The 23550-nt window shown below is 46.7% G+C and overlaps 1 protein-coding gene across 4 annotated transcripts in view; it reads left to right on the top strand.

The window, feature by feature from the left end:
* Positions 1 to 23550, top strand: part of ABTB3 (ankyrin repeat and BTB domain containing 3) — a 309913-nt gene that overhangs the window by 181479 nt on the left and 104884 nt on the right. For all 4 annotated transcript variants that reach the window (XM_072742516.1, XM_072742513.1, XM_072742514.1 and 1 more), the window contains exon 3: positions 13216 to 13420. In XM_072742516.1, the coding sequence (XP_072598617.1) occupies positions 13216 to 13420 (205 nt within the window). The remainder of the gene's footprint in view (positions 1 to 13215; positions 13421 to 23550) is intronic.

Genomic DNA, 23550 nt, shown 5'->3' with positions numbered 1-23550 from the left:
AGGCCACCCCACATATCCCTCTAATTCTTCCAGTCTCCTCCAAGACCCGCTGAGCTCCAGCCACCCTGGTCCCCTGTTTTTCCTTGATATAGCAGACATGCCTCAGGACTTTTGCACTTACTTTTCCCTCCCTTTTCCTCAACCACTCTTCCTCCAGATAGCCACATGGCTGGCTACCTCATTACCTTCAAGTCTCACCCAAAATTATACTACACTGTAGGAGCACCTGAGAGTTTTAGTCAGTTAAGCATCCAACTCTTGGCTTCAGCTCAGGTCATGGTCTCATGATCATAAGATCGAGCCCCATGTTGGGCTCTGTGCTTAGCAAGGAGTCTGCTTGAGGTCCTAGTCCTCTGCCCCTCCCCGCCAAAATAAATTAATAAATATTTTTAAAAACAAAGACAGAATTATGATACCCTGATGACCTTTTTCCCCCATATATTTTTTTGTTTTTTAATAAAACTTCACGGAGATATAATTTTTATTCAGTCACTTTACTAAGGTAAATGACTGAAAACCATCAGGCAGCCAACCACCAGCATCAGTTTTGGAACACCAGTTGTCATCACCCCAACAAGAAATTTGGTAGCCGTTAGCAGTCATTATCCTTCCCCTTCTGCCTGGCCATACTCCATATTTTATTCATTTCTTTTTTTTTTTTTAATTTGTCCCTCCCTACTAGAATATATTCTCAGAGAGTAGATACTTGCTTTTGTTCATTGATGGAACCCCAACACCAAGAATACTGCCTGGCACACAGTGTGCCTTCAGGAAATAGGAAGAGAAGGGGGAAGGGCAGGGAAAGAGGAGGAGAGAAAGGAGGGATTGTCAAGAAGGTTGGGTGTCTCAAGTTTGGGCGGTGAGTTACCATGCTTGTGTACCCCCTAAGTCAGGGCTGTGCCCTCTGAGTGTGGCCAACCAAAAGAAAATAAAACTGTATTTACTTAGGATTCCGTTGATTGTCAAATTACTTGGCTATGTGTTCCTGATCAGACCTGAGCATTGATCTCAGAAATAATGGATTATGTTGCAGTATGAGTTGGTGCAACATTCTAGAAAATTCTGAACCATAATTCTGGAGTTAGGGTCCAGAAGGCAACTTGTGCCCCTTCCCAAAGGAAGACCCTATACACGCAGGTCAGGAATCCTCTGTTTAGCACATAGCATGCACCTCCGGAAAGGGAAGCTGTAGCTGAATCAAGCTGTTGGGCCCTATGGTCATTAGGGAGCTACTTTCCTGGCACCTGAGTTTGGAAATTGCACATCAATTCTCATCAAACCCAGAAGTCACAAGATGCTGCCCATCACAGGGTCTTCCAGCTACCCGTACATCAGCTGTACAATTGTTCTTAAACTCTTAGGGGCCCTGGACCCTATGACAGTCTGGTAAAGCCTAGGGCCCCTGCCTCAGAATGATATTTTTAAATGCATGAAATAAATGCATATGTTTACAAAGGAAACAAAATATATTGAAATTCAGTTACTGAATTTTTTTTTTCAAAATCATGAGGTAGTCATGCTAGACTTTTTAGTAGCACCTTGTATAACAGAATCTGGCAGCGGCTTCGATGACACCATTATTGGGCGGTAGCGATATGTGTGAATGACATTTTGAAATATCTTCAATAGTTGGAAAAGGATAAGAAAATGTCTGCATTTTAACAGCTCCCCAGGGATTTGGATGTAGAGGGTCCAGGGTGGGGAAGCATCGCTCTAAGAAGAAACCCCACAGTGTTTGGGACTCTCCAAATTTCTAAGACATGCCCACAACCCTGGAAATGCAGAATCTGGCTACAGAGTCCAGTTATGTCTGCATGGGCATAACCTGGGAAGAGCTTCCTCACCAACTCTCCACTGGGGTCTCAAAGGTTTGTCCTGGGAAAATCTGAAGCCTTTTAGATTTAGAGTCTAGCACCTGGGCTGGGGCACTCAATTCCAGCACTCTTCGGAGAAAGGATTTGCTAAATAAATCTGTACTCGGCCCAAGCAGGCAGGCTGCAGGAGCAGCTCACCGCATAAATTGTTTTTAAGGACAATTTGCTCTGTAAATTAGACGCTGTCGTTCTCACTGAATGTTGATTTTCACATATGAATTGTTGGCACACAAATGGTGCTGCTAATTACAAAGGGGTTTTGTACATTCATTAAGTCAGTCCCATAGAACGTGTATGAGGAAGCACATTGATAAGCCACCTCGGTGACTGGAGGTAATAAAATTGCCTTCTTTTCTGATCTGACTGTAATTTAGCCTGTCTTGCTCTGTGGTCTGAATCAATATGAGCCTTGCTCTCTCTGTGTACATAGAGAGCTGCTCTTCATATTCAAAGATTATTCCACCAGTGTGGATTGTAGAAACTGCTGTTTTCCTGCAAAGGTGAGATGGAGCGAGTCTGTTCCCAGTCATCCCTGCTCTTCTGGAATCAGGATGTTGCAGGGTCAGGGGCAGAGCCCCAACCCATGGCCTACTTAGTAGTCAGTAATAATCCACAGCAGGAGATGTTACTGAACCAGGGAACTATGATGAATCCACATGAGTTATTTCCAGTGTAACCACTATTATCCACACTGTAATGGATGCAAGAGGAGGATGAAAAACTTGTCTAAGATGAACTGTACCCACGAGCTTCAGGGCTTGAGACGGAATGCTGTTCTCGAGGCAGAGTTTTCAGGCCTTGCCACTAGACTGCCCTCCCTCTGGGAGAAGCCCAGCAGATGTTTCTACACGTTACAGGTGCAGTGAGGGCTGTGTTCTGCCAGCTCTGAGGATCTGCAGTTTGTTCTGTAGGATACATCGTGGAAGCTCTCCTCTAAACATAATTGGAGATGTGCAGAGTCACCAAGGACATCACCTAGAAGGGGACCACCCTGGAGGCTGAGACTTCTCCCTATAACCCCTGCCTGTATCCTCAAGCTTCATGTTAAAATCCAGGACTTGGTCAAGCAGGAGGTTCAGAGTGCTTACCTTTGTCCAGCCTGTTGTGGCTTAGGGTGAAAATATATCCACTTATTCTGAAGCACCTGCCGTGTACCAAGTGCTGTAAGTCCATTAAAGGTATCCCCACTTCACACGTAAGAAAACTGAAACTTGGAAGAATAGAGGTCTTGCCCAAGGCCACACAGCTAGTAAATGGCAGAGTCATAATTCAAACCCAGATTTTTTTTTTCTCCCTTGCTGGGCTGTGTTCGGTTCAGCATTGCACTGTGAGCCCCTAACACATCACCCCTCACTTGGGAGATATCTGTCATCCAACAGGGAATAAAGGGATGATGCACGGCCAGCTAGTCTCTGAGACAAGATCAGAAGAAAATGCTCCCAACGAGGGGAATTCTTGATGAAAGTCCAGTCAAATACTAAGTATCTATGGAACTGGATTTTGATCTCAGAGACCTGGCACTGAACCTACGCATGCCTAAAATATTTGAGTGCTAAGCTAAATTAGGATGCCACAGAGTCCCCCAGACTGACAAAGACTGGCGATTTTTTTAAACTGTGAGCCCTAGAAAATTTACACGGTAATATGCTGAACTTCCCAGTTGACCTAGAGACCCACGGGCAGACCCTTCCGGCTCTCCTTCCCTGAACCAGTGAGTGAGCAGCTCTGGGGGATCGGGTCCACCCAGGCTCTCCCACTGAGGCCATAGGAAAAGCAGAGGCCCCCTGGCTTTTCTCACTTTCGAACCAACTTGACTCCACATTTGTTTCCTTCCGATTCCACATTTGTATCCTCTGAGGTCTTGTCTCGTTCTCTGCCTGACATCCCAGCCTCATCCACCAGCTCCCAGGGAAACCCCGCTGGACAGTCATTAATTATAGTGCTTGCGTTCTGTGGGTTAAAGGGGGGAAAGTGAGCGGGGTCATAAAATGCCCCTTGTAGTCGCACTAAGGCTTTCACGCTAAACTGTGAACTTGTTGCTCCCACGCAATGAGGCTATCAGAATGGAGCCGTTGATTTACAACAGTGAGGAAAAAGGGTTTCTGGGTCCTCTCTCTTCGGTGTCACCAGAAAGGAAAAAAACCACCTTAGTCTTTGTTGCTTGGACAAAAGTGTCTCTCCCCTCGTTTGGAATGCTGGTGGGCTCTTCTCAAAGAGTCCTGCTGCCTCCAGCGCCTGGGCTGCACCCATGACCCTCTGATGACAAAGTGGTCAATGGCCTCTTGGTATTTTTCAAATATTCCACTCCACCACAGAGCCTTTGCACTTGCTGCCCCTTCTGCCTGGAAAGCTCTTCCCCTGGTTTTTACAAGGCTCCTCTGTCACTGTATTCAGGCCCCTGCTCAAATGTCACCTCTTCAGAGAGGCCCTCCTGTGACCACCCCACTCAGCCCTCCCCCACTGCTCTCTGTATGCTCTTCCTGCTTTAATTTTCTTCATAGCACTTACCACCACCTCGTGTACTGTATGTTTATTTATGTATTTCCTGTCCACCCCTCCAAAACGATAAACCCATGACAGCTGAGCGGGTTTTATTTTATTATTTTATTTTATTTTATTTTATTTTTAATATCACTCCATCCTCAGGGTCTGAAATAATTCCTGGCCCATGTAGGACTCAATAAATATTTGATGAATGAATGAGTGAATGGTAAATTTCCTGCTCAATCCAGAGTTAAGTCTTCCACTGTACCTAAAGACTTGGATTACCCGTGGTTTTTTCATTCTCTTTTCTAAGGGAAGGGGTTTGGGTGAGGAAAGTTAAACAGCAGTTTATGTTGCTGGAGAAACATCTCTGTTTCTTCATCTGTGCTGTGTGACATAAGGCAAGTGACTTGGCCACTCTGATCTCTGGTTTTACCATGTATGACAAGAGGTGATGATACTGCCTCCCCCAGGGTTGTAGGAAGTTTTTGAAAACAGATTGTAGTAAGTGGCAGCTGACTGTGGGTGAGGGAAGAAGGTGAAGTTGCTGTCTCAGTTGCTTTCTTTGGGGCAGAAGGAACCACTGTTGGAATGTGGGCCCTTGGTCCTGGGAGAGCATATCTGCCATGCAGGGGAATGGCTTGGTGGGAGCTGCTGTGATAACTTGGGTCTGGCAGGTTAGAGCAGCATTTCCCAATGGCGGGACAGAAGATGATTGTAGGTGATACAGAAAACACTTTTTATTTTTAATTGCTATGAATTTTTAATGAGCACTAGAAAAATATTGGTTTCCCATTTATGGCACTGATAGGAAACTTCCTTTTAAAATGAGTGAAAGAATGAGCCAATTTAAAGAAAAATATTAAGTAGATAAATTGTACCTGCAGCCCACAGATAATGAGAGAAGTCCTGATGGTGATTCCCAAGTGTCGACATTTGGGAAACCCGGTTGTGAATGGATTCTATCAGGTTTCTGGAACCAGTGCCAGCTGCTGAAACACAGAGCAGCTAGTGACAAGTGGATTTGCTGTTTGGGGTGAAAACAGGTGAAGCAGTGGATAGCACGTACATAGAATGGGGTCTGAAGTAGAGCTAGTGATTACAGAATCCTTGTGCCAATTCCATCTCCCTTGGCCAGCCCTCCTCAGAGATGTCCTTAGGGCCTCTGATCAGGAACTAGGCTGATGATGATGGTGGTGAAGACTATAATGGTGGTGGTGATGATGGTGGTGGTGGTGGTGGTGATGGTGGTGGTGGTAATGGTAGTGATGGTGGTGGTGGTGGTGGTGGTGGTGGTGGTGGTGGTGATGGTGGTGGTGGTAATGGTGGTGGTGATGATGATGATGGTGATGAGAAAAAAAAAGAAGTAGTGCTGAATATTTATTAAGCACTTAGGGTATGCTAAACTCCCAAGTGTTTTAAGGGACTTTCTGTACATTACTTCATTTAATATTGTGAGGTAGGTACTATTGTTATCCACCCAACAAATCCATTAGATCACAAAAATCCCCATTTATAGAGAGGTTAAATAACTCACCCAAGGTCACACAATAAGTTAGTGGCAAACTGGAGGCTCAGACTCAGGAAGTCTAAGTCCAAACAGCGTGTTTCTAACCACCACACACACTGCCCCTCCAGGAACAGGACTGTGAATGAGGCACAGCCTCTGCCCTTGAGGCTCAGTAGGGGAAGCAGATATGAAACACGACAGAATTAAGCGAGTAACATGTTTATTATCAGGTATTGTGGGTACACAGGGAAAGAGGAGATGCCGACTGAGAGCATCCTGGAGAGCTGCATGGAAGAAGTGATACTCGATCACAGCTTTAAAGAAAGTCTTCGGTAGTTGGGAGGAGGGAAAGGGCAACTCCAAGGTGAGAAAATAGGAGCAAAAAGCAGGGAACCTGGAAGTGCAAGTTTAGCTGAATGATGCTCAGAGGAGGTAGTTTAGCCCAGCCAAGGTCAAAGGTGTCCCAGCACTCTGGGGAACTAGAAGAGTGGTGTAGGGCCCCAAGACGTGGACCTTCTCTTCTTCACTCCCTTGAGTTTTCTTGTTCTGAACTTTTTTTTTTTAAGATTTATTTGTTTATTTTAGAAAAAGAGCATACAGGCACATGAGCATCAGGGGCGAGGAGGGAAGCAGAGGGAGAGGGAGAGAGAGAATCTCAAGCCAATTCTGCGCTGAGCATGGAGCCCAATGTGGGGCCCAATCCCACAACCCTGAGATCATGACCTGAGCCAAAATTGAGAATCAGATGCCCAGCCGACCGGGCCACCCAGGTGCCCCAGTGCTGAGCTTATTCACTAGAGCTTTTGAGAAAGACAGCCAGAAAGATGATACTCCAGCTTGACGTAGATGGAAGGTACAAGAAAGAAAACATAATCATCCTAATATGCTTATTATTCTCATAATACCAAGTAGCACATGCCATAATTCAAACTTCAGAAACTACAGACAAGTTGGAAAGGAACACCACCCACAATCCCACTAGCAGAGAAATCCTTAGTCGGCATTGTGGGGGTTGGTTGAGGGGGGGCAGTTTTATATTTAAGTGCAAAGTTTTTAAATAACATAATCCTGGTCCTCATGCTATGTGATTGTGAATTTCACTTTTTTTATACTTACCATTTTAACAAGAGGATTTTGTGCGTGTGTGAAATCACAGTTCTGGGTAAACATTTTTAATAAATACATACGTTTATTATTTTATCAATGGGTGTACCAGAGTTTATTTAACCACACTGTTATTTTTAAACATATATTTCCTCGTCGAATTTTGGATTGTATAAATAAGGTTTGGGTGAAAATCTTTGTGTGTAAAGACTTGCTGCATTTTGCATTCTAAGGCTGGGAAGGATTCCCAGAAATGGAGTTACTGAATCAAGGGTAAGGGGCATTCATTAGCACCTTGGCTACATCATGCCAGATTCGGACTTGGAGCTGACCGTGGCTGTGCTGGGCTGTCTCTGAAAGAAGGGTAGGGTGTACGTGAAGAACACAGGCATTGGAATCAGACCCAGGCTGGACTCTTGTCTGTGCCTCAGTTTCCTTATCTGTAAAATAAGGTTTCTCGACCGTGTCCTTATTGACACGTGGGGCTAAATTCTTTGTTGGGGGGACTGTCCTGTGTATTGTAGGACATTTAGCAGCAGCTGTCACCTCTACCCATTGGATGCCAGTAGCAGGCCCTTGGATGTGACAACCACACATGGCTCCAAACTTTGCCAAGTGTCCCCTGGGAGGCAGAATCCACTCGGCTGCAGATCACTGCTGCAAAACTGATCTAATGTGCATGCTTTGCAGAGCACATGAGACTTAGATGCAGTGCACGTGAGGTGCTTACTCGCCATCCCTGGCACAGTGCTGGGGCTCAGTGCATGGCACCTGTTACTGCTGCTCATAATAATAGTGACAGTGACATTTCCCATGGCTGGATACTGCCCAGGTGACACCTAGGAGGCCACACAGGATCAGCTCGGAGGCCACTCCCGGCTCTAGGAATCTCTGGGTCTTTGGTTCTTTGGCCAAGTATCCAGCAGTTTCCCTGTCTGCTACTTCCGGTGGTCACCATGCATCCTACTATTTTTTTTTTGAAGGCTATTTATTTATTCATGAGAGACACAGAGAGAGAAACAGAGACACAGGCAGAGGGAGAAGCAGGCTCCCTGCGAGGAGCCTGTTGTGGGATCCAGGACCTGGGATCATGCTCTGAGCTGAAGGCAGACACTCAACCGCTGAGCCTCCCACGCGCCCCAGAATTGCTTGTCATGTTTTCCTGACAGGAGTCTTTCTCCCCTCACTGCCCTCCACACACACACACCCCTGTTTGTGGCTCAGCGTTCATCCTGCAGGACTGTGAGTGCTGTGCTGAGTCAGTTACTGGTGAGTCCAAGGCCTTCCACCTGCATGTCCCTGGGGATGAGGGAGGCCCCTTCAGACCCTGCCTGTACATGCCAACGCACTGGAAACCCAGCACCTCTGAAGAGTTTGCCCAGCAGTTTTTGAGAGTCCTCAGGTGGCATCTTGCATGTAGGCATCCCTTCCTCCTGCCCTGCCGTGGCTCAGCCCGAGGTCTTGGCCTCCCACGAATCTCATGAAACCTCACACCTTGCCCCTGCCCATGGCTGGGGCCACCTTTGAGGACCCAGACCTCATAGCCCAGGGCAGAACTGGAAAGTCTGCAGCCCGTTCCAAAGCTGCTGGCCGTCGGCCCTATCTGCTCTGGCCTCTGTGTGCCACCAAGGATGTGGTTACTGACAGGTGCCAGGTGGAGATGGGCTGAGCTTTTCTGCCAAAACTCTGGGTGTGTCCAAGCCCATGATGATCTCTGGAGCTCCCAGTGTACTCACTGCCACCAACAAATGAAGACCCCTTCTCTCCTGCCCTCCTGGAGGCAGCCTGGTGCAGTGGCTAAGAGACCCAGATGGCAATGGTTTAAAGCTCAGTGCTTGTACTCCCTGCCAGTGTGATTTGGCCAAATTATTTCCCTGGATCTCAGTCTCCTCATATGTAAAGTGGATATACTATCCAGACCTACCTTGTTGGGCTGCGTGCCCCCAAAGAAATATAATGTAGGTAAAGCTCTCAGAAGCATCCTGCATGCAGGAGTGCTACATATGTGTGTGCTGGTGCCCACCATAGACAGCCTCACCCTGTGGCCTCAGAGCCCAGCTGCTGGGCTCCTCCCCATGTTCACAGCTCTCCAAGAAAAGCTCTTTCAGCTCTGCTGGGGCCTGGGCCAAAGTTCTGATCTGAGAGACCAGGCTTCTGTTGGTTCCAGAACTAGCTTCCTGCGTACGTCATTGCTGGTTACTCATATGTCCCTCCGGGCTCTCTTCCCTGAGGGCAGTACTCTGAGAGTGTATGTGGTCACAAAGGCAGATTGACCCACCAGCCACCACCCCTCCTGCAGACAGGTCGGACTCTGAGACCCTTCCACCAGAAGCCCTGCTCCAGCAAACAGAGGCACTACCCTGGAATCTGCAATAGCATATATTTGGGGAGACTCGGGATTTAGGCCTCAAACTCTTCACCAGAGTTTTTCTAGGGCCGCACCCTGAGGTAGAGTCTAGAGAAGTGCCTTTTTGGAGGAACTGGGGTGTCGTGATGGAAAACATGAGCCCTGGAAGCAGGGCTTGCAGCCTGCTTCCTACATGACACCTGGGGCCAGTTGCCCCTTGCCTTGATTTTCCCATCTCTGAAGTGGGTTCATGTCCCATTTGGCTCTTACGTAATTAAACCAGAAAGTGCATAAGTGGCTTGAGATGTGACAGGTTCTCAGTATATTGCAATTCCTACTTCTGCTGCCACCTGCCTCCACTTCATGTCATCCTCATCAGAAAATTAAAAACATGATCCCTGTGCCCAGTCCCACCCCAGACGTGCCATGCTGTTGTTTTCTTCCACGCTCCTTCTCAACATTCACCGATCAGGCTCTCTTACTTTACCAGAGGTTGGAGCCGCCCTTTATGAGACTGAATGATATGACCGGCCAGAGACAGGCATCTGGCTTCCTTTTTTAACTCCCTCCCAAGGAGCAACGTTTCTAAAAGATGAAAGGGTAGAGAGAATAAGGACCCAAATGCACCCCAAACGGACACCTGGAGTGAGCAGCTTTGTAGCACAGGTTCCTAAAAATGTCAACCCCGGCATGAAGCAGCAAGTAGCACACTGGGTCGGAGCACTGGCAGGACTGTCCCCACGTGGCCCAGGCACCCAGCCTCCAGGTCTCACCATCCAGAGAGGAGAAAGAGCAGGTGAGCCCTGAGCCTAAGAGAGCTGGTTATTTAGGACCAATAGTGTGCCAGGCCCTTCCGGGTTCTGCACTGAACCCTTACAACCACCTGATTGGGAGGTTGAGTGACTTGCTGGGATGGGCGCAGATGAGCGGCAGAGCTGGGATATGAATTCCTTCTCCTGACTCCTCCCTAACTTAGAGCACTGGTTCTCCATTCTTTCCATCTGCAGGCTCCCCTTGGGGTCTTCCCAGCCCACCTGCCTCTAACAGAGAATTTCCTTCTCCGATTGATTGTTTTGTTTTTTTTTTTATAGCTTCTTGGGCATATTTTCTTGTTGTGGGAAATGGACAAAGGAGGTTGAGGCTCTGAGCTAGGCATGGTAAGATGCAGGGGGGCGCGGGAAGGGCACGCCCCACTACTCTCTGTTCAACCCATGCATCTGCTTGCTGTCCAGATATTAATTTGGTGGATTGCACTCTGCTTTGGTTGTCCCTTTAAAGCCTTAGGACTCTGACAACATGGAAGTTTCCTTTCCTCTGAAAACTCCTCTCTCAGAAATAGTGGCCCCTTGGGATCTTGTCTCAAGAAGTATTTAAAAGCGACATGGACACTCAGTGTATAAGAGCTCTGTGATTGGTTAACCATGTCTGCCAGGGACATGGACTAGAAAGGGGAATATTTGCTGTTTCTGCCCTTGGCTGAGAGCATAGCTCCATAGCTGATTCCCCTAAAGGGAGGGGGGCTTTGAATTACCTCCTTGTCAATCTTCTTTCAAGGAGGTTGCCCCACCCTCAGACTAGCAAGTGGGCTCTGGGCCTTCAGAGGAGAAACTCCTGCGTCTCACTGAGCCTCACTTTCTTGGGTTTAGATTTGAGGTGAAAGTGTCATGTTCAGGGGCGCCTGGGTGGCTCAGTGGTTGAGCATCTGCCTTTGGCTCATGCTGGCCAGGCTGGGGAGCCAGGCTGGCCGTCAGAGCTACACAGTTCCCAGGGCATGATCCCAGGGTCCTGGGATCGAGTCCTCCACTGAGCTCCCTGCTCAGTGGGGAGCCTGCTTCTTCCTCTGCCTGTGTCTCTGCCTCTCTCTCTCTCTCTCTCTCTCTCTCTCTCTGTGTGTGTGTGTGCCTCTCATGAATAAATAAATAAAATCTAAAAAAAAAAAAAGAAAGAAAGAACGTGCCATGTTAAAAGGTACAGGTGGAGGGCAGAGAAGAGGTGGGCTCTGCAGGCCTGGTTTCAACTGGGCAGTGAAGGATTGGGAATGGGGGAGACTGTCTCCCTCCCTGACCAGGGCCTTCCTGGGTCTGGGGGGGGGGGCGGGGGGGGAGCGCGGGGCAGGGGCAGTAAGCCCAGCAGGAGTTGATGTTTCAGTCTTGAGCCTGAAAGCAAAATTCCTTCTTCTTTAAGATCTTGTCTCTTAAGGCCTCCAGCTGGTTGGTTGAGGCCCACCCACATTTTGGAAGGTAGTCTGCTTTTCCTAAAATCTACTGATTTAAATGTTAAAAGTGAATGTGAAAAAATACCTTCATGGCAACTATAGACCAGTGTTTAACCCAACAACTGGGCCCCATTGCCTCACCCAGTTGACACATCACAAGCGGCTCAGGTGTTTCCCAGAGCATGCAATACATCCCACTGGGTGAGTGGGACAGGGCGGTACACACAATGACGTTGCTCATGGAGTGACCCTTTTAAACTCTATTTTAATTCTAATTGCTTCAAGGAGAAAGGGTCCATTAGGTGTGAGCCCCTAACACTTCTCTAACCCTTGTTATTTGTAACAACAACAATAAACAGGACCAGAATTCAGCTATAAATTAATTATACTGTTTTGTTTTCATCTGATTTAACTTTTACAGCAAACTTCTGTTTATGGTAAGTGATCTGATCTTCCATTTAAGATAAGTGCAAGAACATTCCTTTTTAGATATCAATACTTTAAAATACCTGAATCAGAATCCATTTAAAGTTAGGTGAATCATGGCACAGATGGTGCTTGGCTACAGCTGCACACATGAATGAAGGTAGCACACAAACAACCCAGGTTTGGGAAATACCACCTTAACCCAGAAAAGTCAGTGCTTCCAGGCCCAGCCAGCCTCCCCACGGGAAGATCTCCCTGTGCAGCCAACCTGAGAGCATGCAGGCTTGGTATGATGAAGCAGAAGCCTGGTTTCCTTCGGAGAAAGTAGGAGAAAGACTAGAGTGTCTTCCCAGTTTGCTAGTGCTGGGAAGAGTAAGAGCCCATGTTCTCAAGGAGCTTGGTTTGCATGGATTCTGGAGCCAGACTGCCTGGGTTCAAATCCTGGCTCTGCCGTGTGTGGCTGCTTCATGATTTTTAGAAGTTATTTGACCTCGTTCCTCATCCATAAAATGGGTTTACAAAGATACTCATTTTAGGGTGATGAATTGGGGTGCTTAGAACTGTGCCAGTAATAATAAGTGTCTGTTTGTAATGAGTTGCTGCCACTGGGGAAGACCCACAAGGAAATGAGTTGCTGCCACTGGGGAAGACCCACAAGGAAATGGCAGCTCTAACACAGTGTCCCACATGCTGGGATAAGGAAGTGCAATGTGATACACACACAAAGGAGTGGGGGGGGGGGAGTTCCAGGAGGATTTCCTGGAGAAATTAATATATCAGTGGATACCTAGATGATCGGTAGGAGTTACCCTGGAAAAGAGGAGGAGAGAATGTTCCAGATTAAGGGAATAGAATATGCACACGCTCAGAGGCAAGAGGCAGTATAGTCCGTGACTATACTTGTGATTGCAGGTAAGGCTGTACTGGCTACAGCAAAAGATGTGATAGAGGGTGTGTCCCAACATGATGCACACAGAGGTACCTTGTTAGAAGCCGTGGCCTCCAGAAGGGCAGGACCGTGGTTGTCTAGCAGCCCTCTGTGCTTGAAGTCACAGCTCCAACCTGGTAAGCATAGAGGTCATACGGTGACTGGTCAGACGCTCTCCTCTCTGCTCGATGTGTGACCTGATGGTCCCAGACGGCCACTGCAGTGGAATGAGGGGAGTCTCAGGATCAGAATCTCTGCAGAGATCTTCAGCACATCTCTGCAAGGCGTGGCTGCCTGAAGGATCTGAAATCTTACTTCTGTCCACAGGTGACCTGGTGTCCCGAGCAATGCATCACCTGCAGCCCCTCAATGCCAAGCACCACGGCAACGGCACCCCCCTGCACCATAAGCAGGGGGCGCTCTACTGGGAGCCTGAGGCCCTGTATACCCTTTGCTATTTCATGCACTGCCCGCAAATGGAATGGGAAAATCCCAACGTGGAGCCTTCCAAAGTCAACCTCCAGGTGGAAAGGTAAGACTCGCCTTGGCCCTGGATGGCCAAAGAGAGGAGCTCCCCTCTGGCCACCACCACCCTGTGGTGGGTGGGCACTTCCTCTAGGATGGGCAGGGGTACAGGAGGGGAGCCAGGCTGGCCATCAGAGCTACACAGTTCCCAGAAAGTCCCTGGAGGGGTCCAGGTGGGAACTTTGTGGCCCGAGGGGGTGTCTGAGACCTGGATGGGGTCTCTGAAATGGGTTTGCATAGGGTTGAGCCAGTCAAGGATAAACATGGCCTGAGTCAGGAAGGTGGGTCTGCAGATGCCGAAGGGGTGAGGGGCCCTGCTGCTCAGGGTGGCTTCATTGTGAAGGCAGCCATGAGAGATGCCAGCTCCTTGGGTGGGGGGTCTTCACTTCCTCATGGCTGCCCTGGGGGCACCTGTGGGGACCTAAACCTCTTCGTAGCCAAAGTGAGTCCTGAAGGTGTGCTGGAGACCAGCTTGCTCCAGCAGACTCCTCAGGGGGAGGGAGGGAGAGAAGGCTTCCAGGCAGAGGCAGAGGACTCTCCCTCTGACCCAGCTCCTGGCCCTCCTAGCACAGCCCCTCCACTTCTCCTGCCTCAGCTTCCCCATCTGGAAACCAGCAGCTCAACTGTATGGTCCCTAGGTACCCTTCTACCTGGAAGACTCCAGGACTCTCTGAGGATGGTCTCACCCTCCCAGAGGCAGGTTGTCAGCAACCAGACTCCTGGGGGCACCCTTCTTCCCTGGGGAACAACCCACAGAGTCCATCTCCCCACAGCACCTCACAGCACCTCACCAGTCAGGCCCCGCCTCTGTCTTTGGCCTGCTCCAAAGACTTCGGTAGTGACCCATATATCGAAAGACTGGTTGGGACACCCGGGAGGCTCAGCAGTTGAGCCTCTGCCTTCGGCTCAGGGCGTAATCCCGGGGTCCTGGGATCAAGTCCCACATCCGGCTCCTTGCATGGAGCCTGCTTCTCCCTCTGCCTGTGTCTCTGCCTCTCTCTGTGTCTCTCATGTGTAAATAAATAAAATATTTTAAAAAAAGAAAAGAAAAACACTGGTTAAGAGAGTGGACTCTGTGGTCCAGACTGCTGGCTTTAGATCCTGGCTCTTCCAATTAAAGGTCGGAGGAGGGCGAGGGCCTTGGGAAATCGCCTTAACCCATCTCCCTCCCGTGCCTCAGCTTCCTCATCTGCAAAATAGGGCTACTGAAAATAAATCCTGCATAGGGCTGTCGGAGGACTGAGTGAACCGAACAGCACCCAGCAGATAGTAAGTGCTCAGTAAATGCTGGCTCTTGTTCCTATTATCGAAGACACCATCTGTACTTAGGCAAACAACTCCCAGTTTGGGCTCAATGCGGTTTTCTTTTCTCTGTTAAATGGTTCCAGGCGGTTTTGAGCTGCTCACTGGCTGCTTGGCCGCTACAGGGATGGACTGGGGCTGAACTGGGCTCCCTTCTGAAACCACGTCTCTTGGCTTTCATCTCAGGGAAGAGAATGGAGCATGAGTTAGACAAAAGTCGCTGAGTTTTTGTTCTTGTTGATTTTGAAGCATCCTGAGTTAGCATGAATATTTCAATCCCTCCTGGAGTCCGCTTCGACAGGCCTCCTGATGGCGATCTAAGCCAAATCAGCGGGTACCCTGTACGCACATTCAGGTGCCAGACATGGCCAAATTGGAGAGGTGGCAAAATGCTCACTGTCCCTGGGCGGATTGTAACCTCAGTCAGAGACACTGAGACTGCTGCCAGTGCACAGCCTGGGCTCTAAGCAAAATGAAGCCAGCAGGCTTGACTCATGGGGCATCTAGCTCCTGCCTCCCCTAAGCCCACCAGCTTGTGCGATAGTGACTGTGACTCACTCCCACCACTGTGCACATGACCCCCAGGGAACCCTCCTCCCTCCATCTCCAGCCAGGCAGTGCCTCCTCTGAGCTCCAGAACCTTCTCGTCCTACTCTGCCTCAGTTTCCCCATCAAGTCTCACGCACACAGATGGCTCTTCTTCTCATAGCACCTTATGCTTTTCTGCATAACACTTAACTGCAGTCACTAATCGTAATTCTGTTAGCTGTTTGTTTATTGCCCGTAAGCCTCGTGAGGGCAGAGAACACATCTGGTTGGTCGCCACTCCACACCTAATGCCAAGCTCAACATCTGGTGCACGGTCAGGGTTCAGTAAACATTTGTACAAAGCATGAGCAAACTCGTCGATCTAGCAGCCTTGGAACATTTCCATTTGGGTGTGCTCACAACTGTGTCAAATCCGAAGTTATCCTCTTTCCCCTAAAACCAGCTCTTCTTCCTCTCTCCCTCGTCTCTAAGAATGTCGTCTCCACCAACCTAGTCACCGCTGTCAGAAAACTAGACCTTGCCCCATGCTTCTTCCTCTCCCTCACTTCCTCCTACAGCTGCTGGTCAGCAGGTCTTGCTGATGCTGCATCTACAACATCTCTTATCCCCCTGCCACCCCCAGATTCCTGCCACTGTGTGCTTGGCACCATGTTCCCTCTTACTTCTGTTACTGCATCTGACTTCTATATGGTCTCCCAGGATGTGAGGCTTAATATCCTCTGGCCAGTTCCATCCTCCTCGTGGGCACTAGGCTGAAACTTCTAGAATCTGAATCTCACTGCATGTTGGACTCCTTGCCCCCCACTCAACACATGTGCATGGCCCAATTACATCTTCCATTTCATGGCTTCCATCTTCCCTTCTGGAATCTCTTTCAGGATTCAGCAGGTAGCTGGAGTGGCTGTAAGTCTGGGGAGACCATCTGAGGTTTCTAGACTCTCTGGGACAAGATGTCAAGACACATGAGCCTTGAGGGAGAGCAGAGGAAAAAGAACATGGCCCAAAATATGTGGGAATCAGTTCTGTCTTGATCTTTCCCGTCTTCTTTGGTTGATTTTTCAGGGGTCAGCGCAAAGTGCAAAGTGGAACTTGCCCTTTTTTTGAGCCACTTTGGGCCTCTAGAAAGAGTGTGGATATGGGAACAAGATTAATATTTGGCTTTGTATCTCAGCCCTGCTTCTTCTAACTCCGAGGCCTTGAACAAGCCACTCCTCCTCACTGAACCTCTTTTTCTCAACTGTAAAATGAGTTTGAGACCAGCCTCCCGAAACTGGTGTAAGCCACGAACTCAATATTGTAGCTAAGCCCCCAGTACCATGCCTGGCATGAGAGCAGCTCTCCTCCTCCTCATCCCCCAAAAGAGTAGCTGATATTATACATCTTTTTATCTGGTGAGGCAGCTCCAAGATGCTGTTATCTTTGTCCCTACAAAATCCTGTGTGTGTATTCCTTTTGGACAAAATGCTCTTTCTCCTGTTCCCTGATAGAATAGGCATTGGCATTTACCATCTAAAATCACACACAGAAAGGCTTCAGAGGAGAATGGACTCCTGTTTCCGGTCAAGTATGCACACCAGCTCCAAACAGAAACCTCTGAACAAGAAGTTTCCAGTGGGAGGTGAACTCTGATTTTGAATTGTTTATCTCTGTCTCTCTCCCTCTCTCTTTCTGTCTACACACACACACACACACACACACTCACACAATCAACCAACATTTCCTTAACTCTTTATTTTCACTCTGGCAATGTCAAGTAGGGCCATAGTGCTTGTCTGGTTTTTCACTAGACTATATTCTTCAGGAAAAAGGCTGAATGTTATTTGCCTGTGTCCATGCTGGGCAGAAAGTCTGGAAACATTTGTGGACTTAAAATATGGCTTGTTTTGTGCCTCAAATCATCTCTGCTTGTCAGAAGAGCCTTTGCTGGCCCAAATATTTGGAAGTAGGCCTACAGACACTGTTCTCCTCTTTCATGTGGGCTTAGCTTTAGAGTTGCTACATTTGTTTTGGATAGTTTCATTTTTCATTGCGGGATTTTGAAGCAGCTCAGTGCCAGTGTGAAATTTCTATAGTTCAAGTTTTTCCAGAACATTGGCTACTAGCTTTGGAGCTTCTAAAATCTTTCAGAGCAGTTCTTGGGGGCATTAGAAGCATGCACTGGGAACAAGTCCTGGAAAGAGCTGGTGTTCCAGAATGAGAGAGATAGGCATGACCCAGACCACATGGACTAGAGACTGAGACTATAAGGCCATACCTGGAATACCATTCAAGTCAGGTGTTTGCAAAGTCAACATGGAGGAAAACATTCTTTATCAAGGAGAATCTGATCTTTAATATCACTGAATCTTCTGTGTGCCAAAGGCTGGTGGATTTATGATGCTCTGTAAAAAAAACAATGCTGACCTTGCAAGTGCCTCCAGGAAAGAGAGTGGCTTCAGATTCCATCAAAAGAAATAAATTGCTATTAATTATGGTACCCAGCCTTGACACCAGCCCACCTCACTGGTTTGTGACTTAATTTTTTTAATTCCTTAATTCAATTTATAATAAAGCTCCCTAAAAAAAAAGCTCCCTGAGGGCAAACAGTCTGCCTCTTATATGTTTTTCTGGAGCCCAACATAGTATTTTGGCATATTACACATTACATGTGCTTTTTTTTTAAAGATTTTATTTTTTTATTTTTTTATGAAGAGACACACAGAGGCAGAGACATAGACAGAGGGAGAAGCAGGCTTCTTTGTAGGGAGCCTGATGGGGGACTCAATCCCAGGACCCTGGGATCATCACCTGAGCCAAAGATGCTCAACTGCTGAGCCACCCAGGTGCCCCACATTACACATGCTCAACACGTATTTGCCAAGTTAGTTAAAAATAAACACAATCAATGTCATCAACAAAGCCTATTTTGTATTGGATCATCAGATGTTTTACAGAGAAATCTTAGCTCAGATGTCATCCTTATTTCTGATTTTCATTTATCCAGTATTTCTAAGAAATGTCTAAGAAATGGGTAATTCTACTTAATTTTTTCCTGGGACAGAACCTTCAGTAGTTTACATTACATATCTAAATAAACACATATCATAATATCATCAATCAATAAAATCTTTAGGTACTTCAGATATTCTTACTTAAAAAACCTCAGATTTTCTAAGATTTATAATTAGGCAACTTTTATTATATATGTTTATGTGTAAATATGTATTTATGATTAAGAGATATTTTATAAGGTTTATTTCGGCAATATTTATTTTACTAATGGTAAGTGTAAACACTTTAATTTTGATAGTAGGAGCTATATGAGGCTATTGGTTTTAAATAGAATCATCTTCAGGTTGTGACAAGATTTTCCTCCCCCATATCATTATTGAAAATATCAGTGATTCCTAGATGTGTTTGGCCATGGATGGCTTCAGTAATGACCACAAAATGAAAAAATAGTAGGATAAATTGGACTATTTTGTTGTCTGAGAAGATCAAAGATGGGCTTTATGCAGAAGACTACACAATTAGGTAGTTTTATCCTCCACCAGTCTCACTGAAAGCAAACACATACCTAGGCAGTGGCAGCTCATGCCCCTTTTGCAAGCAGAGCTGTATAAACAGATTTGGTGTACTGCCTCCCAGGGGCAGCTGAACCGAAAACATGAATTACAGTCACCAATCACCAGTTGTTTGGGAGAAATGAAACAAAGCTTAACAAATAGAAAAATTTACACTTGAAGAAACAGAGCTAATAAAGCAAACATAATAGACATTAGAAGTTAATGGTACCCAAGTACATACAATCACCCTGTCAAAAGATCACTCCAACACATCAGTTCTTGATGTTTTCTCATCTGTGACATATGGACAGGTGATAGTCAAATGCTAACATACTCCAATGGACATATGCAGGATTAAACAAAATTTCTGGCATGCTATTATAACTCTTGTTCCTTCACCCTAAGAAGTGCATATTAGAATGCAATAGGCAGATATCCTTGACACAAACAGCACTACCAGTCAAAATGTTTAGTTGCAAAGGTTAAATCTACTATGACTGCTTAAAGCAAAAAGAAGACCTCTGGGAGGCCCTGTGGAGGTAGAAGGTTACCAGATCCTTTCCCTTCTGTATGAGAATAGGACCTTAGGTTAATTCTCTAGCTCTCTTCTCCTGGAAACATGATAAAAATTGCAGTATCAAGGCACCTGGGTGGCTCAGTCAGTTAAGCGTCTGCCTTTGGCTCAGGTCATGATCTCAGAGTCCTTGGATCAAGCCCTACATCAGGCTTCCTGCTCAGCAAGAAGCCTGCTTCTTCCTCTCCCTCTGCCACTCCCTCTGCTTTTCTTTTTCTCTCTTTCTCTTTCTCTTTCTCTCTCTCAAATAAATAAATAATATATTTTTTAAAAATTGGTGTATCAACTATGTTACCAAGCAGCATGCTTATAGTCAGAGTAACTCTAGATTAATAAATCTGATTTGGCCTGCTGGCACTGTGAATACTTGATAAGTATCCAGAGCTTTGGGTTTCCCTGAGTTCATTGGCTCTTGTCACTGGCAGTGTCCTTGCAGGAACCTTGAAAACTATATCTGTGGAGTTGCTACAAGAGATATTGGGGTTCATAAACCAGGATAGTTCCCACAGTCACCCAAGTGGATCTCATATTCTTGCACCTGTGTGTTACCTGGGCAGAAGATAGCTCGAGGATGGCTGGGTGAATTGCTATAAGGCATTGCTGAAAGGAACGTCTGATGTCATCCTGCTGGGCCATGTGTGGTCCGTTAATCCCATGAGTCTAAATGTTTAGTAGAGTTTTAAAAAGACTTCTGGTGAGTGTTAAAGCCAGAGAACCAGGCTTCAGGTCTGCACAATCTAGAACAGTGTCCAAATGTCCAAGCTGCACCCCAGCAAAGACTCCAAGGCTGGGCACAGACACCACCAGGGCTGCACAATGGACATTCCTAGCAGGACCTCTGCACCATTACCCATGAAACAGCTTTCTACCAACACCCTAGTCAGCCTCATGTTCCACCTATGTCACACTACTTGCTTCCAAATCAATGGAGCCCCGGTCATATGCCTGCACCCTAGCCACAAGGGAGCCTGGGAAGGTGACTTTCTACCTTGTTGAACCAGGGACTAATAATATGGGAAATTCTTGAAGTCATCAGCAGCCAAAAAAGTTGACAAAGTTGCACATGAAGTCATCAGCAGCCAAAAAAGTTGACAAAGGTGTGATACACTCTTCTAATTTACTTGTTTTTAATATAAATAACACACAAGTCAATCACTTGTACAGTTCAGTACTTTCGGCCATTGTTAGCCACACATCTCACAGCTGATGGACACCACAGCTGAGAACCAAAATACTGCCTCGTAAGGACTCTCTAGACTAACACTCTGGGAACCTTGATAGGAAGGAGAAGGGAGGAGGACTGTTTAAGCAGGGATGTTGAATGCCTTTTCACAGAGGAAGAAGGCTGCTTCCTCATCTTCCCAAGGCCAATGATCACGTCTGTCACAAAAGACCCATCATATGCCCAACCCAGTGCCCAGCTCCAGGGCCCTGGAGAAATTCAGAGTCAACAGATGCAGGGATCCCTGGGTGGCGCAGCGGTTTGGCGCCTGGCTTTGGCCCAGGGCGCGATCCTGGAGACCCGGGATCGAATCCCACGTCGGGCTTCCGGTGCATGGAGCCTGCTTCTCCCTCTGCCTGTGTCTCTGCCTCTCTCTCTCTCTCTCTCTCTCTCTCTCTCTCTCTCTGTGACTATCATAAATAAATAAATTAAAAAAAAAAAAACCAGATGCATGGGAACACGCTAGAGTGAGGGGCCACAGGGTAAACCTGTGTCCTGCAGAGCTGTAGGTGGGCCTTGGTGGAATGGCCTGGAATCCCAACAATCATATAGAGAGGAAGGAAATGCGTGTTGAACTCTGAATAATTAACTTGAGAAACAAGCTTTTAAAACATGATCCATTCATAACATAAGCATTGCTGTAATTCATTTCATCTGGCCAAGGTAAAAGCAACTCTAATCCCAATATTTATCAAACTGTGGGTTACAGCTCATTAATGTGCCATTAAGTCAGTGCAGTGCAGAGATGGGCAAACTATACCCCACAGGCCAAATCTGGCCCACCGCCTGTTTTTATAAAGTTTTATTGGAACACAGCCATACCGATTTATTTACATATCATTTATGGCTGCTTTTACACTTTTGATTGCACTTTGTCAGAGACCAAATGGCACACAAAGCTGAAAATACTCTTTGGCCCTTTCTAGTAAAGGTTTTCTGATCCCTGATGTTATGGTTACAACCTAAAGTTTTAAAAAATGAACTTGAACAGAAAAAGTAGCTTTCATGAAGTAAGGTAAGTATGTTTTGTGAAACTTCTTTTTTTCTGTTCTGTTAACTTACTGGAGTTGCTTACTTTGCCCAAGATCATGTGGCCAAAGTTGCAGAATTAGTGTCTGAACCCTCGGAGTCAGGTCCTGGTCTGTGCTCAGATTCATTAGGCTATTCTGCTATCAGTAGGCTATGATTTCAAAAGAAATAATGTTTGAGATTCTAATTCTAATCCCTAGAATTTGTTTTATAATCTTCATGATTGTTTATAGGATATAAAACTAGTATGTACATGTATTAAACAAAATGTGGTAACTCCAAAAAAATAAAGACAGAAGACAGTTTGAATCACCCATAAGCACTGTGACCATAGAGGGCATATATTCTGTCTATATCAAGGTACTTTGGTTGTTTCACAAAATAAGGATCATAGAGCACATGCAATTTTGTTGACTCGTGTCATTGAGTAGACTTCAAAAGCACATTTTTTCAAGGGACTATTCCATCATTGGACATTTAAAGTCAAGAGAGATCAGAAAACAGGCATGTTGAACATGTTCCATGAAGGTGAAACTGAGCCCTGGTGGGATTAGTGGACTTGTCATAAATGCAAGGGGTCATAAATGCGCTTGCAGCTAATTTGCAGGGCAGTACCTCAGTGCCTTTGCACAGGCTTTGTCCTCCTCCTGAAATACTGCCTCCTCTCTACCTCTGTATTATCTGACTTAGTCAGTTCATCCAACAGGACTGATTGTAGGCATCACCTCCTCCAGGAACTCTTCCCCACCACCTCAGGCTAGACTAAGTGTTGAGGACCTAGCTTGGTGCATAGTGTATAGTAAGTGCTCAATAAATGCTTACAGAACTAACAGAGCTGGGTCTGAAACCTGTGTGTTCCAACTCAGGCAGCCCTCAGCTTGACACCTGCTATACCGTTCACGTGCTTCAGGCCTCTTTTCCTCAGCTGTAAACAAGAAATAATAATTCCTGCTTTATGGGGCTATTTCAGTGACTAATGAACTAACTTATGGCAGTACCATACACAATCAACTGACACCTAGGAGATGATCTATAAACAATAGGAATTATTACTCCCTTAATTCAGGTTGACACCTTCTTAGACATGTTCACGTATAGAAAGCACTGCCAGCACACATTGGGCACGTTATAGATAATGGCCGTTATTCTTCTCATTGTCATAGTTGGCTTGGAACCTGCTGTATGCTCTAGCAGGGCTTCTCAAAACGGAATCAGTGATGTGCCTTTGAATCCCCTGGGATCTCATTAAGATGCAGATTCTATTCATAGGACGGGGGATGGGCCCAAGATGTCCCATTCCTAACAAGCTCCCAGGTGAGGTGATGCTGCTGGTCCAGGGGGCCACACTGTGAATAACAAGACATTGTAGTTCCTGTGTGTTTGTCATTCATTTCCCCAACTCACTCCAACTCCCATTTTTAAGTTACGTGAGGGCAAGAAATAAGCTATTATGATGATTTTTGTCTCTCTGGTAGAGCTGGGCACATAATGGGCTTTGGGGGCTGGATTGAGCCTCGTGAGATGCTGGATCTTTATGTAATTTGACGAGATGAACGGATACCCAAGGTCAGGCCTGGCCAGCCTGCAGAACTTTGGAGCTGCAGCAGCCAGGGGAAGACACTGAGTGTCTGAATCTAATAATCATCTTCAGCCTAACAAGGTGGCTCGTCTAAAGCAGCTCAGAGATAGCAAATTAGCGAGAAGCATGCGAGGCAGAAGTGAGGCCAGGTTTCACAGGGGTCCTGTCTGGAAAGGCAGCAGGGCAAACCCAAAGGCTCCCCAGCTCAATACTGTTGAACACTTCTAGGCTCCAGGGCTGGTCACATGGCTTCGACTCAGGAGGTTCTTTTCCCCCAGACCAAGGGGCAGAATTTGCTCCTAACCACAGGCGACAAGCTGAGAGGCTTAAGTTCAAA

This window comes from Vulpes vulpes, chromosome 16 (genome assembly GCF_048418805.1).
Source record: "Vulpes vulpes isolate BD-2025 chromosome 16, VulVul3, whole genome shotgun sequence".
NCBI lineage: Eukaryota > Metazoa > Chordata > Mammalia > Carnivora > Canidae > Vulpes > Vulpes vulpes.
This window is presented reverse-complemented; position numbering and strand designations above follow the sequence as displayed.